This window comes from Sminthopsis crassicaudata, chromosome X (genome assembly GCF_048593235.1).
Source record: "Sminthopsis crassicaudata isolate SCR6 chromosome X, ASM4859323v1, whole genome shotgun sequence".
Lineage (NCBI taxonomy): Eukaryota > Metazoa > Chordata > Mammalia > Dasyuromorphia > Dasyuridae > Sminthopsis > Sminthopsis crassicaudata.
In genome coordinates this window covers 79,210,501-79,226,045 of record NC_133623.1, presented here as the reverse complement: position 1 = coordinate 79,226,045, position 15,545 = coordinate 79,210,501, and the positions used below count along the sequence as shown (strand labels likewise).

The following is a 15,545-nucleotide window of genomic DNA, read 5'->3' as shown; positions in this document are numbered from 1 at the left end:
TAAAATGAGCCAGAAGTCCAGCCAACATGCGAAAACCTCCACTGAAGCTGCCATCTCCTGAGGCCACCCATTCCACTTCTGCACAGCAAGTTTTTCTGAGGCAGAGCCTCGATCTATTTATTTCTTTGCAGTTTCCCAGTTGAAATGCTCCTAGCCTGTACTGCCGCCCAGCTGATTAAATCTAAACTTTTCTATTATGAGAACAGAGGCATCATGTTCTCTCAAATGTCCATATCTTCCGGCTAAATAACCCCAGTTCCTCCAGACCGCCATAGAGGAGGGGGCCCTTTCTACTTTGCTTCTTTTCCCATGGTATCAATGTTCCTCTTAAACTGTGTTGCTCAAAGGAACTAGAAACTGAGTGGATGCCCATCAGCTGGAGAATGGTTGGATAAATTGTGGTATATGAAGGTTATGGAATATTATTGCTCTGTAAGAAATGACCAGCAGGAGGAATACAGAGAGGCTTGGAGAGACTTAAATCAACTGATGCTGAGTGAAATGAGCAGAACCAGAAGATCACTGTACACTTCAACAATGATACTGTATGAGGATGTATTCTGATGGAAGTGGCTCTTTTCAACAATGAGATGAACCAAATCAGTTCCAATGATCTTGTGACGAAGAAAGCCCTCTGCATCCAGAGAGGACTGTGGGAACTGAGTATGGACCACAACATGGCATTTTCACTTTTGTGTTGTTGTTTGTTTGATTTTTTTCTTTCTCATTTTTTCCTTTTGATCTGACTTTTTCTTGCACAGCATGATAAATGTGGAAATCTGTTTAGAAGAGCCGCACATGTTTAACTTATATTGGATTACTTGCTGTCCAGGGGAGGGGGAGGGAAAAGAATTTGGAACACAAAGTTTCTGCAAAGGTGGATATTGAAAACTATTTTTATATGTATCTTGAAAATAAAAATCTATTATTGTTTGAAAAAAATAATAAACTGTGTTGCCCAGAACAGAAGTCTGACCAGGCCAGAGAACTTGATTGAAGAAGTCAGGAAGCTAGGATCTGCATGTGAGGACATTGTGAAAGAGGGGAAAGAGCACTGTATTTGAAGTCAAAAGATCTGGATTGAAATCTCTCTGTATTAGCTGTATGACTTTGGATGAGTCTGTTCCCTTTCCTTCCCAGAGCCTCAGTTTTCTCCTCTGTAAAATGAAGGGATGACAATAGCTGGTGACTGGGGCCTCTTCCAGATCTCGGTGAAGGACCCTATTATAAGTAGGGGGGGGAGCAGCAGGAAGGCCAAGGGAGATGGAGGAAGAAGGGGAAAGTTGGAAACCAACTCCAAAGTAGTAAGTCAATAAACATTTAGTAACTGCTTACTGGGTGCTAAGCACCGCTTCTTTCCCCATTGTGTCTCCACAGCTGTGCTCCACTCATCATACCTGGGAAACTTTATTCCTCCCTGATAAAGCAAGTGGTGGAACTGCAAATCTCGGTAGTCAGGGCTCCCATATTTAGGCTCAGCACAGCTCAGAAAGCCAGCCAAAGAGCTCCAGAGGTTATGAGAAGATCTAAGTCAAAACAGACCTCTGTCCTGTCCTAAGCAGGGGCCTTTGCTTTGTTTTTGTTTTTTTTCCTGAGAGAAGAGGTCGGGAGCCTGAGGGAATCCGAGATGATGGTGGCTAAGGCTTGTCTGCTTAAGCAAGGCCCTGGTGGGGGAAGGAGGTGAAGAAGCTGAAGAAATGGGGCGGGTAACAACCCAGGCAGCCCAACCAGGGGCTGCCAGCAGGAACTGTCTGCTCTCCTGGGGACCAGCAAGGCCAGGCCAGACAGGGGAGCAGCTGTTTTTGTCCCAAAGCCTTTGTTCAGCACCTGAATTGCTTTCCCAGACCTGCAGCCCCTTAGGTTTGAGCATGCAGCTGGGGGAGATGGGAGGGAAAAGGGGCCTTCCCCCCCAAACAGGGATGGGTGTGGATTCCATTCTGAGTTAGGGCCCCCTGGCCCAAAGCCCATCCGGGTAAATTGAAGAAGGGCTCCAAAGGGGGCCAATGCATTCTTCCCAATCCTGCCCCACCCCTGCCGGGGAAGAGCCCAGCTTGGCCCAGAGCCAGTCAGGAGCCAAACAGCATCGATTCTGATGAGAACTTTGTTTCTCAACTTGGAAATGTCGTGACGGTACAAAGACAACAATTGTGTTCCTCATGAAATCTTGGACCTACATCTTAGAGCTAGAAAGAGCCCTGAAAAGTCCAACTCCTTCATTTTCCAGAGGAGGAAACTGAGGCCCATGGAGGGAAAGAGCACGTGGGCAACAGGGTGTTTCAGACTCCAAGCTCAGTGTTCTCTAGCTACTGATTCTCTCTTTACAATAGTAAAGAGAGCCTCTATGGAACAGTCCCTGCATCACCCAGCCATGGCCTGGAGATCTCCAGGGACCATACCTCACTACCTCTAAGGATACCACAAGAGGGCAGGCACAGTGATTAGAGCTTGGAGGCAGGAAGACCTAAATTCAAATCCCAGCTCAGACACCAGTTGTGGGATCCCACGCAAATCTTTCTTTAATGTATATATATTAGATTTCTTAACCACATGTAAAGAAGAATTTTTAACTTTGACTTCTAAATTGTCTCCCTTCCTCTCTGAAAAGGCAAGCAATTTGCTATGTATGTGCAGTCATTCAAAATATTTCCAGATTAGCCATGTTGCAAAAGAAAACTCAGACCAAAAAAACAAGAAAAATAAAGAAAACTTCTAAAAGTTTAACTCACAGCCATCAGCTCTTTCTCTGGAGGTGAACAGCATTTTTCATCACGTGTCCTTGAGAATCGCCTTGGATCTCGGTATGGCTGAGAATAGCTAAGTCATTCGCAGTTGATCATTGTCCAAATTGCTGTTCCTGTGTACAATGTTCTGGTTCTCTGCTTTGCTTCTGATGGGAGTGAACCCTAAAACTAGATTTGGGGTCCCAGACTCTGAAAAGTCTGGGGAAAAGCCCACTTTTCCAGACAAGCCTTTTCCAAGTTAGAGGGCGTCATTCAATTGGAGATCCTGGTCTGATACGCAGCTCAAACTGCCCCCCCCCTCCTCATGCCAAGATTTGCTCATAAAGCAGGGTCTGTTTACACACTCTTTGCTAATCTCCTCATTAGGGATTTTCCGGCTTAGGAGAACTTCTTTGTGAACAATAAAAATCCCTTTTGCCATTCATATTTGGGATTGGTGAATTGTTTCATGTTGGACCTGTGTGTGAAGAGGGGATTCTCACACCTCAATTCTCTGCCACCAGAACCGCATCACATCAGTTCATAAGAGTTTCCTGAAAGCATCTTGCTCATAATTCTTCAATAGTATTCCTTCCCAATTATCTACTACAACTTGCTCAGCCATTCCCCAGCTGATGGTCATTCCCTCATTTTCCAATTCTTTGCCACCACGAAACAAGCTGTTATAAATAGTTTCTGTACAAACATCTTTTTCCCTTTCTAAAAAACTCTTTCAGATATAGACCTAGATCAAGGGCTATATTCAATTTTATAAATAGTCCTTTGAGCATAGTTCCAAACTGCTGTAGCTGGCTAGATCAGTTCACAACTCCACATTAGCGCCCCAATTTGCCCATATCCCCTCCAATATTTATCATTTTCCTTTTGTGTCATCTTAGCCAACCTGAAGGTGTGACTGGTACCTCAGAGTTGTTTTATTTGCATTTCTCTAATCAAGAGTGATTTAGAGGATTTTTCATATGACCTAAAAAGCTTTGATTTCTTCTTCTAAAAGCTCCAGGATAAGGAGAGTCCTTTGAGTTTTCTTCTAGCTCTAGAATTAGGGTCAACCTGGGCAAATAATTTCCACTACTCTAATCTATGACTTTCAATGTTCTGAAGTGTCTCCCAGTTTTAAAGCCTGGGGGCCCTAGCTGAATAAATTGTGGTATATGAATATTATGGACTATTATTGTTCTGTAAGAAATGACCAACAGGATGATTTCAGAGAGGCCTGGAGAGACTTACATCAACTGATGCTGAGTAAAATGAGCAGGACCAGGAGATCGTTGTATATTTCAACAACAATACTATATGATGATCAATTCTAATGGATGTATCCATTTTCAACAATGAAATTAACCAAATCAGCTCCAATAGAGCAGTAATGAACTGAACCAGCTCCACCCAGCGAAAGAACTCTGGGAGATGACTATGAACCACTACATAGAATTCCCAATCCCTCCATTTTTGTCCGCCTGCATTTTGGATTTCCTTCACAGGCTGATTGCACACTATTTCAAAGTCCGATTCTTTTTGAACAGCAAAATAACTGTTTGGACATGTACACATATATTGTATTTAATTTATACTCTAACATATTTAACATGTATTGGTCAACCTGCCATCTTGGGCGGGGGGGGGGGGGGGAAGAGGGGAAAAATTGGAACAAAAGGTTTGACAATTGTCAATGTTATAAAATTACCCATGCACATATCTGGTAAATATAAATAAATAAAAATAAAAAAGAAGTCTGCCAACCAAGCTCTCAACATCAGTAAACGCTAGTCAGTTGCCCAGTTCATGAGACACATCCCTCTAAGCTCACCCAGTACTCACAGAGAAGCAGAACTCTGAAAAGAAGTCCCTGTCCTGGGGCCATGAAAAATCAGGCAGTCTCTCCTGGACTAGAAGCTAAGCCCAGGAAGAAAAAGCCGGGCTTGAAAAAAAGAACTTGGCTCTCCTGCAGACAGAAAGGGAGAAAGTGAGGAGCAGCTCAGGGGACCCAAACCCAACCTGGAGTTTCTTATCATATCATATTCACAGGCATTATGTGGAGGAGGGGCTCGTTTCTAGACAGCCTGAACAATGGAAACACCAGGGTCAAAGAAAGTATAAGAACCAGCAACAGATGCTTAAACTGAGAAGGAAAGGGCAGAAGGGACAAAGGGAGGAGGGGGTGTCTTTCCGTGGTTTGAGCACAGCCCCTGGGTCTGACTCCTGAGCACAGAGCTTTGCAGCTGCTCCTAGAAGAGGGCTCCACTCAACAACAACAATCATAATAGCCAGCATTTTGATAGCACATTAATGTTTGCAAACTGCTTTACAATTATTATTTCAAATATCAAGTGCTCATGGGTAGGCCGAGCGAATATAATAAAAATGAGAGTACAAACTAAATTCATCTACTTATTTAGTGCCATACCAATCAAACCCCAAGAAATTATTTTACAGATCTAGAAAAAATAATAATAAAGTTCATCTGGAAAGACAAAAGTCAAGAATTTCAAGGAAATTAATGAAAAAAATTGCCAATGAAGGTGGCCTAGCTGTGCCAGACCTAAAACATATAAAGCAGTGGTCATCAAAACCATTTGATATTGGCTAAGAAATAGTCACTCAGTGGAGTAGGTAGGTTCAAAGGACAAAATAATCAATAACTATAGCAATCTAATGTTTGACAAACCCAAAGACCCCAGCTTTTGGGATAAGAACTCACTTTTTGGCAAAAACTGCTGAGAAAATTAGAAATTTGTATGGCAGAAAATAGGCATTAACCCACACTTAACACCGTACACCAAGTTAAGGTCAAAATGATCTAAACATAAAGAATGAGATTATAAACAAATTAGAAGAACATAGGATAGTTTACCTCTCAGATCTGAGGAGGAGGAAGGAATTTGTGTTCAAAGAAGAACTGGAACTCATAAATGAACACCAAAGAGATCATTTTGATTATATTGTTGTGCCAGAGTTCCCTTTTATTGTCCTCACTCAGTTTCCCTAATTGTCCTGACTCAGTTTCCCTGAATTGTTGTGCCTCGGTTCCTAATTGTTCTGTTCAATCCTGCAACACCAGCCCTCCCTCCTAATCCTAATGAGTCAGATAAGGAGAAAGACCTTCTATCTTAATCATCATCAGAATATTGGGTGCCTCTCCCCATTCTGTAATCCCAACTTATCAGAATGTCCCCCACCTCCCTCCAATCCTGTTAGAACCACATTGATAGTCCCATTCTGCTCTCAGAGCTCCAACTCCTCCCCTGCCTCAGTCTACCCCTGTAGCTGAGCCACCTGCATATACATGTCATTGAGAACTTACATTGGTGGCTGGATGCTTTGGAAATCAGCACAATCTCTCCTTTCAAATAAAATATTAAAAACTCTAATCTCTATCTTGCTTCAGTTTCTCTGGCATCATAATATGAAGTTTAAAAGCTTTTTGTACAAACAAAAGTAATGCAGACAAGATTAGAAGGGAAGCAATACATTAGGAAATAATTTTTAAATTCAAGGGTTCTGATAAAGGTATCATTTCTAACATATATGGAGAACTGACTCAAATTTATAAGAATTCAAGCCATTCTCCAATTGATAAATGGTCAAAGGATATGAACAGAAGTTTTCCAGATAAAGAAATTGAAACTATTTGTAGTCATATGAAAAGATGTTCCAAATCACTACTGATCAGAGAAATGCAAATTAAGACAACTCTGAGATACCACTACACACCTGTCAGATTGGCTAAGATGACAGGAAAAGACAGTAACAAATGTTGGAGGGGATGTGGGAAAACTGGGACACTGATGCATTGTTGGTGGAGTTGTGAAAGAATCCAGCCATTCTGGAGAGCAATCTGGAACTATGCCCAAAAAGTTATCAAACTGTGCATACCCTTTGACCCAGCAGCGCTACTACTGGGCTCATATCCCAAGGAAATACTAAAGAAGGGAAAGGGACCTGTATGTGCCAAAATGTTTGTGGCAGCTCTTTTTGTAGTGGCTAGAAACTGGAAGATGAATGGATGTCCATCAATTGGAGAATGGTTGGGTAAATTGTGGTATATGAAGGTTACAGAATATTATTGTTCTGTAAGAAATGATCAGCAGGAGGAATACAGAGAGGCTTGGAGAGACTTACATCAACTGATGCTGAGTGAAATGATCAGGACCAGGAGATCACTGTATACAACAACATCAATATGATACAACAATCAATTCTGATGAACATGACTCTTTCCACCAATGAGATGATTGATGCCAGTTCCAATGATCTTGTGATGAAGAGAGCCATCTATATCCAGAGAGAGGATTATGGAAACTGAATGTGGATCACAACATAACATTTTTACTCTTTTTGTTGTTGTTTGCTTGCACTTTGTTTTCTTACTCGTTTTCTTTCCTTTTTATCTCATTTTTCTTGTGCAGCAAGAGAATTGTATAAGCATGTTTACACATACTGGATATAACATATATTTTAACATGTAAAACATATATTGGATTGCTATCTAGGGGAGGGGGTGGGGGAAAGACAGGGGAATCTGAAACAAAATACAAGGATCAATGTTGAAAAATTATTCATGCATGTGTTTTGAAAATAAAAAGCTTTAAAAAAAAAACAAATATTATTTCATTTGATCCTTACCAACAACCCAAGGGGGTAGATACTGTCTTTATCCCCATTTTATAGATGAGGAAATTGGTTGAGTCAGGGTTTGCATCCAGAACTTTCTGTCTCCCAATCCAGTGCTCTACCTACCAGGTTGTTCCTCCCAATGCCACTATATCACCTTCCGTGCATGAAGCTTCCTCTGATCCCCACCCCCAACTTTTAGTACCATCTTTCCTCCCAAACTCCTTTGCATATGCTTACTATTTTTGCTCTATTTCCTTTTCACTTGTAGCCTCCTCCCCTAGAAAGTAAGCTTCAAGAGGGCAGGGATCATTTAATCCCTAGAGTTTAGCCACTTCAAACTCAAATAGAAATTTATGAATGCATAAGGATCTGCAAGGGCAGCAAACAGATTGAAAAAACCTCACATTAACATTATCTATGTTCTATTATATTTTTATTTACTTTGTTCAATGTTTTCCAATTACTTTTGAAACTTGTAGCCCAGGAATTCAGTTGCATATTTGACACTTCTGGTCCAAGACAGAGCCTGGCATCTAATAGGCACTTGATAAAATTCTCCAAATGCTCCTTCAATGTTCAATTCAAGTCAATAAGTGTGCATTAAATTAAGGGCCCTCAGTATACACAGTTCTGCGCTACCCTTTATGGCGCTACCAAGGAAATTTCAGAGAGCAAACTGCTTGCTTCCCAGGGCCATTTGCAAATGTTGCGTGTGGCAGGTGCTAAAATGTTTGTCTCCCTGCCCCCCACTAGTGCCTAATACAGAGTTCCCACAATGCTTGAATAGAGCAGGCTGGGATGTTTTTATCATTATCGTTCATGGAAAAGATCTGCAAAGGTTTTTATAACCAACTCTTTTCTCCAGTACGGATGGGGTGGAGCCCTTGCTTCCTACCTTGGGACTCCAACCACCTCATCCTCTTCCATATACTGCCTGAGGAGGCAGAAATGACACTTCACAAAATCTGGGATGGAAAAAGCAGCTGGATCAGACCAAGAAGACACAGAGGAGGCCCATGCTGGGGCAGCTGCACTGAGAGATCCATTTTCAAGGCTTGGAGAACAAAACCAAATCTCAGACTTTATTATTATCTCCCAAAAGGTGGCCTAGAGAATTTTGGAAACTTATCTCTACCCAATTTTTATAAGAATAACCTAGAAAGAGCTTCTGTATAGTCTGCAGACAATACACTCCAAAGCCAAGCAGGCTTTCTCAACGGGCATTCTTCTTCTTCTACCACATGACAATCATACAATTGACTGAAATTTGTCAAAGGGCCTGTATGTTGCTTTGTCTTTTTAAAAAGCATTTGATTGGAGAAAGCAAAGTGCTGCTGTCAAGGCCTTCCCCTTCAGCAGGGAATCTCTTGTAGGCATCAAAAAATCATTCCAGACTCCATGAAAAAGGTACTAAGACACATAACACAGGAGATATAGAGGCAGGAGGACTAACGAACAGGGTGCTGGACTTGGAATAAGAAAGGTCTGGATGATCAGTGTTGATTATAGAAGTCCTCGCTAGGCCTTGGCTGAGCCTGCTGAATGGAGGTTATCTACACCAAGCCTGTTTATGTGAGTTTGGCCCCACTAGCGTAGATCATGGCACGCCCTTGGCTGGACAAGCTGTAGAGCTCAGCCATGAAGGGAAAGACGCCATACAGATCTTAGGCAGGATCTAAGTGGGATGGACTGGCTCTTGAAACCTGAATTTCTTCCTAAAACAACGGTCCTTCCAATGATGCTAGATAGCTATGAATCTCATGCCCTCTCAAAAAATAAAGCACGCAATGGAAAGACAGCTGGAAGGCCTGAGTCAGCTGTAACACACAATATAAAGAATGGTGTGCCCAGAAAAAATAGAGTAAAAGGAAGGGATGGTAAGCAGATAGCTCACATGCTCCACTGGCATCAGTGAAGTATCAGGAAAACTAGAGCAATGCCTTAGCATGTTGGGGAGATTCCCATGTGGACAATTTCCATGAGGACATAGCCAAGAGACAGGCTGCGATATCCATGTTTGGAAGAAGCCTCATAGCATCCTAGATGTGGAGCTGGAAGGAGCCTCAAAGATCATTAAGTTCAATCCCCTGTTTGACAGAGGAGGAAACTGAGGTCCAAGGAGGTAAAATGAGTTCTTTAAGGTCCCACAGTTCATAAGCATATGAACTAGACTTGAACCCAAGTCACCATTAGACAATAATCCGATAAATCATTCAACAAATACTTATTACATTTTACACAATGGACAAAATGCTGGACTTGGAGTCAGGAAAATCTGAGTTCAAATTGTGCCCCAACTACTTCCTAGCTGTGTGACCCTAGGCAAGGAGTTCAGTTAACCTCTGTGTACCTCTCCATTAAATGGGGAGAATACTAGTGCCCACCTCACAGGATCAAGTGAACAGAGTTTTGCATCCTGCTGTTATTCTGGCCTAGGCCCTGTGCTTCAAACAGGAAATTACAAAACCAGTTCCTGCCTTCAAGGAGTAAATAGTCTAGTGGGAGACAGCGTGTCTCCTTGGACTCATGCAAGCTATAACCAGAGTAGATGGGAAGTAATCTGGGGGGGGGGGGGGGAAGAGAAGCTGGCCAGACTGAAAAATCTGAAGAAAGTGAAACTGAAACTGAGTTGAAGGTGGCAGATTTTGAGTCAGAGCTAAAGACTATAACTGGAGGGAGGAGGACAAGAGAGGCTGAGCTTTAAAACTATGGGTATAGTGAAGGGAGGAAATTCAGACAAAAGGAACTGTCATGAGCAAAGGGTCATCATTGGAAATGGGCAGACCTTGAGTGCCCACCTGGGGACTTTAAAGATCCCATGGAGTGTGATAGGGAGTCACTAAGGGTGTTTCAGTGGAGGAGTGCCCCTTTTCTCGAAGGCCCAATTCTGGGAAGATTCCCAGGTTCCCCTCCCTCAGCCCATCTTAGCTTTCTCACACTTGTTGGTCCAGATTACTTACTCCTCATGTTATTCATGAATATTCAATTATTCAAGAGTCATTCCTGTGGAAAAATCCGGACACTAATACATGGTTGGTGGAACTGTGGACTGATTCAACCATTTTAGAGAGCAAACTGGCCTTATGCCTAAACAGTTATAGAAAATGTACCCTTTGACCCTATAATACTACTATTGAGTCTGTTTCCCAAGATGAGCAGGAAAAGAGAAGGATGAGGAAAAGAAGGAGGAGGAAGAGGAGGAGAAGAGGGAGAAGGAAGAGGGGGGGAGGGGAAGGAGAAGAGGAGAAAAGGGGAAGGAGGGGAGAAGGAGGCAGGAATGATAACGACCTTGGTTCTGGACACAGGAAACCCTAGTGGAAATGTCCCATGGGAAATCAGATGGGAGCAGAGCCTCGCCTGGCTTTGAATCAGTGAGAGCCTGTTCTTTGGTGTTAGGTGGGACTAAGTGGGCTGGAACCTCTGGAAAGAAAGCCAACCTACCCCCATCCTCAACCTCTGCAATGCACCCAAGTGCCTCCAGGTTAAAAAGAAAGCACAGTGAATGGCAGAAGGGTCGAGGGCTCCAAGACAGGAAGGGAAGGGTTCAAATCCTAACTGGCTACCTCAGTTTGCTCATTTATAAAATTGGTCTAATAAACCACACCTACGTCACAGGGAGGCTCAAATAAGATTTCCTCTAAAAAATAAAAAACAGAAGAGGGAAATTTTTAAAAAAGTGAAAAAAATAAGACTGGTCTCTGCTGTCCCTCCTTTTTCAGGGCAGCTGCTGGAAAAGGTAAAGAGACAAGCTTCTCCCCCCCCCAGTATATAGATCTCATAGGTTCCTCGGATATTGGAAGTAGAAGAAGGGACACAGAGAGTGTTGAAGCTGAAAAAGCCCTTTGAGGATGAATTGGAACCATGCTCCCATTTTTCAGATGAAGAAAACGAAAGCCAGAGAGAGGAGTGACATGCTCTGCCGAGGGCACAGAGGTCTTCAGTGCTGCGCAGCCTTGGAAGGCTTACTCCCTCCTGGAGAGGAAGGTGTTTGAGCTGGGTCTTTTTGGCGACCATGGCATAGAGAAAGGAGCACTGAACGAGGAGTCCCCAGCCCCGGATAGGAATCCTGCCTTTGCTGCTTCCCTGCCTTCTCCCGTGTGACTTGAATACGTTCTGAGGCCTCCCTTGGAAGTTGGGCCAGGTGGCTTTGAGGATCCCTAATAACTGTGCTCAATAACTGTGATCCTATCATGTCTTGAAGAAATAGGGGGTGTCTAATCTGCCCAGGGGAAGGCTGAGGTCACGTTCATTTTGCTGCCAGCGTTTGGAGGATGGTCTTGTTTGGCCTCAGGGGACAGACCCAGAAACAATTGGAGGAACATGCCTGGAGGCTGGATTTCAGGAAGAACTGACATGAGACTGGGCAGCATCCATCTGAGGATCAATGTCCTTGTCTGTAAAGCAGCAACACTGGACAACACCGTTACCTTGGATAGGGAAAACGGACGTAAAGGACCCGGATCACCGCTGGGCCCTGGAGGGTGGTGCTGTTCGGAGTATCCTCTTCTCTTTGCTCCGATTTAGTCTCCTGATGTAAATGGGGGGAGGGGGCACAAATAGATTTTTCTGTCGGGAAGAGAATGTCCTGACCAGTTGACAAGATCGTTCTAGCCAGGTCAGTGAATAAATTGGGCTATGGCTTCAACCCACCTTTCCAGCCTTATCTCGGTTCCCCTGGACACATGCCACGGGTAAGTCAAGCTGAGCTACATGATGTTCCCTCGATTCATGCCGCATTTCCAAGTACTCCCACAGGATATCCCATGGACTTAGAACTCCCTCCCTTCTGTCTGGCCTTTCCCTCATCCCCTTCCAGCTGAAAAATGATCTCTCCCTCCTCAAGTTTTTCTAGTATGCCTTTCCTCTAGGTCTCTCTTGCTTTCATTTCATTATGGGAAGGGTCTTTTAGCACGGAGAATGGGAAACCTGGGGAGACCCTCACAACAGATGCAATGGCAATCTTGGAACAAAGAGGACCATGGCTGGGGGGGCCTCAGAGCAGAGATGATTTGCTTTCTGAGTTGTTAGGGGACTCCTCTAGACCCTTATCTTCAGGGCCCACATTTGGAAACTTAGACTAGAGGCCGTCTTTCAAATCCACAACACCTGACAATTTGTCAGATGGTCACACGAGAATTTGAATTGGGACTCTTTGATCCAACCAGATGACAGCTTCTCGCTTCGGCCAACGGAAGGCTTGGAAGTTAGGTAGGGCCGGCCTGGCCCAATCCGGCTTTGGGGGGGATGGGCTGGGGGGTGCTTTGGAAATACATTATCGTGGCCTCCTGCCAAACAACCTTCAGGCTATTTACTCCCATGAAAAGGAAATCCTATGTCACAAGGCTTAAGGGAAGGCCGGGCATAATGTCCGGAATTCCTTTATCTGCCTCACTGGGGCCTTCTTCCTCCACATGGGGCCTGGTCCAGGACTTTTGAGACACAGCCTGGAAGACCCCAGGCCTCAGGCAAGACGAAGAAACAAATAGCTTTCCTCAAGCCAAGCCTTTTGTTGTTCAAGGTGAAAGCCCCAAGTGAAAGAAAAGGCGAGGGGGGCGGGGGGGGGGGGGGGGGGGCCTCTCTGTAGTCAATGTGCCGGGTGTGTGACCTCGGCCACGGCTGGCTTCTTGGAACAAGCTCAACACTCGGCTTTCCAAGCACCTCCCCCCAACCCCACTCATTCCGTCTAATCAAGAAAGGCCTGAGGAGTCCTCCTTGGATTGGACAGCCAGCCTGTTGGCCCGTTGGCTTTTCAGTGAAGCCTTCCATGTGAATGGCGGCCCTTCAGAAAGAAGGCCCAACCTAAACTCGGCCTTGGGTAGGGCCGGGAAGCACTAGAAGTAGGGAGCACCGGTGGACTTCTCAGGCCACCCTCCCCCCGCGGAGGGCACTCGGCCAGCTTGGACACTCCATGGCCAGAGAGCTACAAAGGACAGGGCTCCCTGCACGGTTCCGGGGGAGAAACCGAGGTTCACAGAAGGGCCTCGTCAATTCAGCAGAAAACACTAAGTAACTGCTCACGATGCAGAGGCTAGGCAAAAAGGCAAAAACTCTCCCAGGGGACGCGTGATGGACACTCATCTTAAAGAGGCAGCTGGCAGAACCAAGAAAGGGACCCTGGAGGGAGGGCCATGTCTACATGTATCCCGATTCAGGCAACACGTAGTTGTGAAGCTCAAATCAAAGCGCTTTGCAAAGCGTCAAATCAGTAATGGAATGCAATATTTCAGTGGGGACTGCGGAGGGAACAGGACAGAGGGGCCGTCACCTTTCTATTCTGGGAACGTTTGCCCCTCTATTAAGACAGCCCAAGACTACATTTTAATTGGCTGCTCTATCATGCAGGTGACTCCAAGAAGCTTCCAGTCCACTGAAGCCCTCAGATCTTTTTCAGATAAACTGCTGCCTAACCAGGCCACTTCTATCTTTTATTTGTGAAATTCAGATTTTGAACCCATGTAGAACTTTGCCCATTTTTCCCTTTTCCTGTGCCTCAGTTTCCTTCTCTGTAAAACGAAGGGGTTGGACTGGATGTCTTCCAATTCTAGATGTAGGAGCCTGTGATTTCATATTTGTCGGTCGTTCAGCCAATAACAACATATTAAATATGTGATATAGGCCAGGCACTGTGCCAAGCACCAGGGATACAAAGAGACACGGACCCCTATTGAATTTCATCATGCTCCGGTCAGTCCAAAGCTCTGGCTTGTTATATTGGGTGTTCCTGTCACGAATGCCCCTGAAGGAGGGCCCTTCAAACTCTGTGGCTGTAAGAAATGGATTTCTCCTCCTGGCCCCTTTGCCAAGCCTTCCTAATCATCGTGGCTCGGCTCCGGTCTCCCCTGGCCTCCAGAGAGCCTTACCTAAGCATCCCAGGCCACTGGGGTCTCTTCCATTGCCAACCCACTTAAGCACGGAGTTCAATCATCAAGGACAAATTGCTCCACTCATCCCATCCTCAGACTTAGAAGGAAGCCTGGGAAGCAAATAAGAAGCCAGTAAGGGGTTAGCTCCAACAAAAGAGGAGCCTTTCCCTTCTCTGAAATTCCACCCCCCCCCCAGCCTAGCACAAAGCTGGGAGCCTCATTAAGGAGGGCCAAGAACCAAATCAAGAATCTTTATAGTAGAGGGCAGGGGTCCTCAAACTACAGCCCGAGGGCCAGATGAGGACATTTATGCGGCCAAGTTATGGCAAAATCAGACCGGAAGTGACGCTCGACCTAAACTCCCATTAGCAACACGCACTTCTGGCCTGGGCTGAGGCGGCGGAGACAGAGTGTGAGGAGCTCCAACAGTCTGAGGGGCACTGAACTGGTCTCCTATTTAAAAAGTTTGAGGGCCACTGGTATAGGGAAAGCAGATATGCTGAATGTTACATAAATGAGAAGGAAGGAAGAGAGGGAGGGAGGGAGGGAGGAAGGAAGGAAGGAAGGAAGGAAGGAAGGAAGGAAGGAAGGAAGGAAGGAAGGAAGGAAGGAAGGAAGGAAGGAAGGAAGGAAGGAAGGAAGGAAGGAAGGAAGGAAGGAAGGAAGGAAGGAAGAGAGGGAAGGAAGGAAGGAAGGAAGGAAGGAAGGAAGGAAGGAAGGAAGGAAGGAAGAGAGGGAAGGAAGGAAGGAAGGAAGGAAGGAAGGAAGGAAGGAAGGAAGGAAGGAAGGAAGAGAGGGAAGGAAGGAAGGAAGGAAGGAAGGAAGGAAGGAAGGAAGGAAGGAAGGAAGGAAGGAAGGAAGGAAGGAAGGAAGGAAGGAAGGAAGAGAGGGAAGGAAGGAAGGAAGGAAGGAAGGAAGGAAGGAAGGAAGGAAGGAAGGAAGGAAGGAAGGAAGGAAGGAAGGGAGGGAGGGAGGGAGGGAGGGAGGAAGGAAGGAAGGAAGGAAGGAAGGAAGGAAGGAAGGAAGGAAGGAAGGAAGGAAGGAAGGAAGGAAGGAAGGGAGGGAGGAAGGGAGGAAGGGAGGCGGGGGGGGGAGGGAAGAGAAAGAACCCCAGGAAAGGTAGTGGTGGCAGTCCAGTGTTAGAACATCTGCACCTAGAAGACACAGAACTTTAGGAATAGTTCTAGATCTGAGTCCAACTCAAACACAAGGAGGGCCCCTTCTGCTACAATCTGCTCCCTCTTCCATTCAGCTCAATTCTATTTAAAGATTAAGCACCTACAGTATACAGTTATACTAAAAGCCTGTATCACCAGTACTCTTCAAG

General features: G+C 45.0%; 1 protein-coding gene across 2 annotated transcripts in view; it reads right to left on the bottom strand.

The window, feature by feature from the left end:
* Positions 1-15,545, bottom strand: part of LOC141548207 (vascular endothelial growth factor receptor kdr-like) — a 179,102-nt gene that overhangs the window by 139,754 nt on the left and 23,803 nt on the right. The window contains exon 1 of one of the 2 annotated variants that reach the window (XM_074276907.1): positions 2,727-2,799. The exons of the other annotated variant lie outside the window; for it this stretch is intronic. Within the exon in view, the coding sequence (XP_074133008.1) occupies positions 2,727-2,760 (34 nt within the window). The 5' untranslated portion in view covers positions 2,761-2,799. Of the gene's footprint in view, positions 1-2,726; positions 2,800-15,545 lie in introns of those variants that run through there. 2 annotated transcript variants of the gene reach the window in all.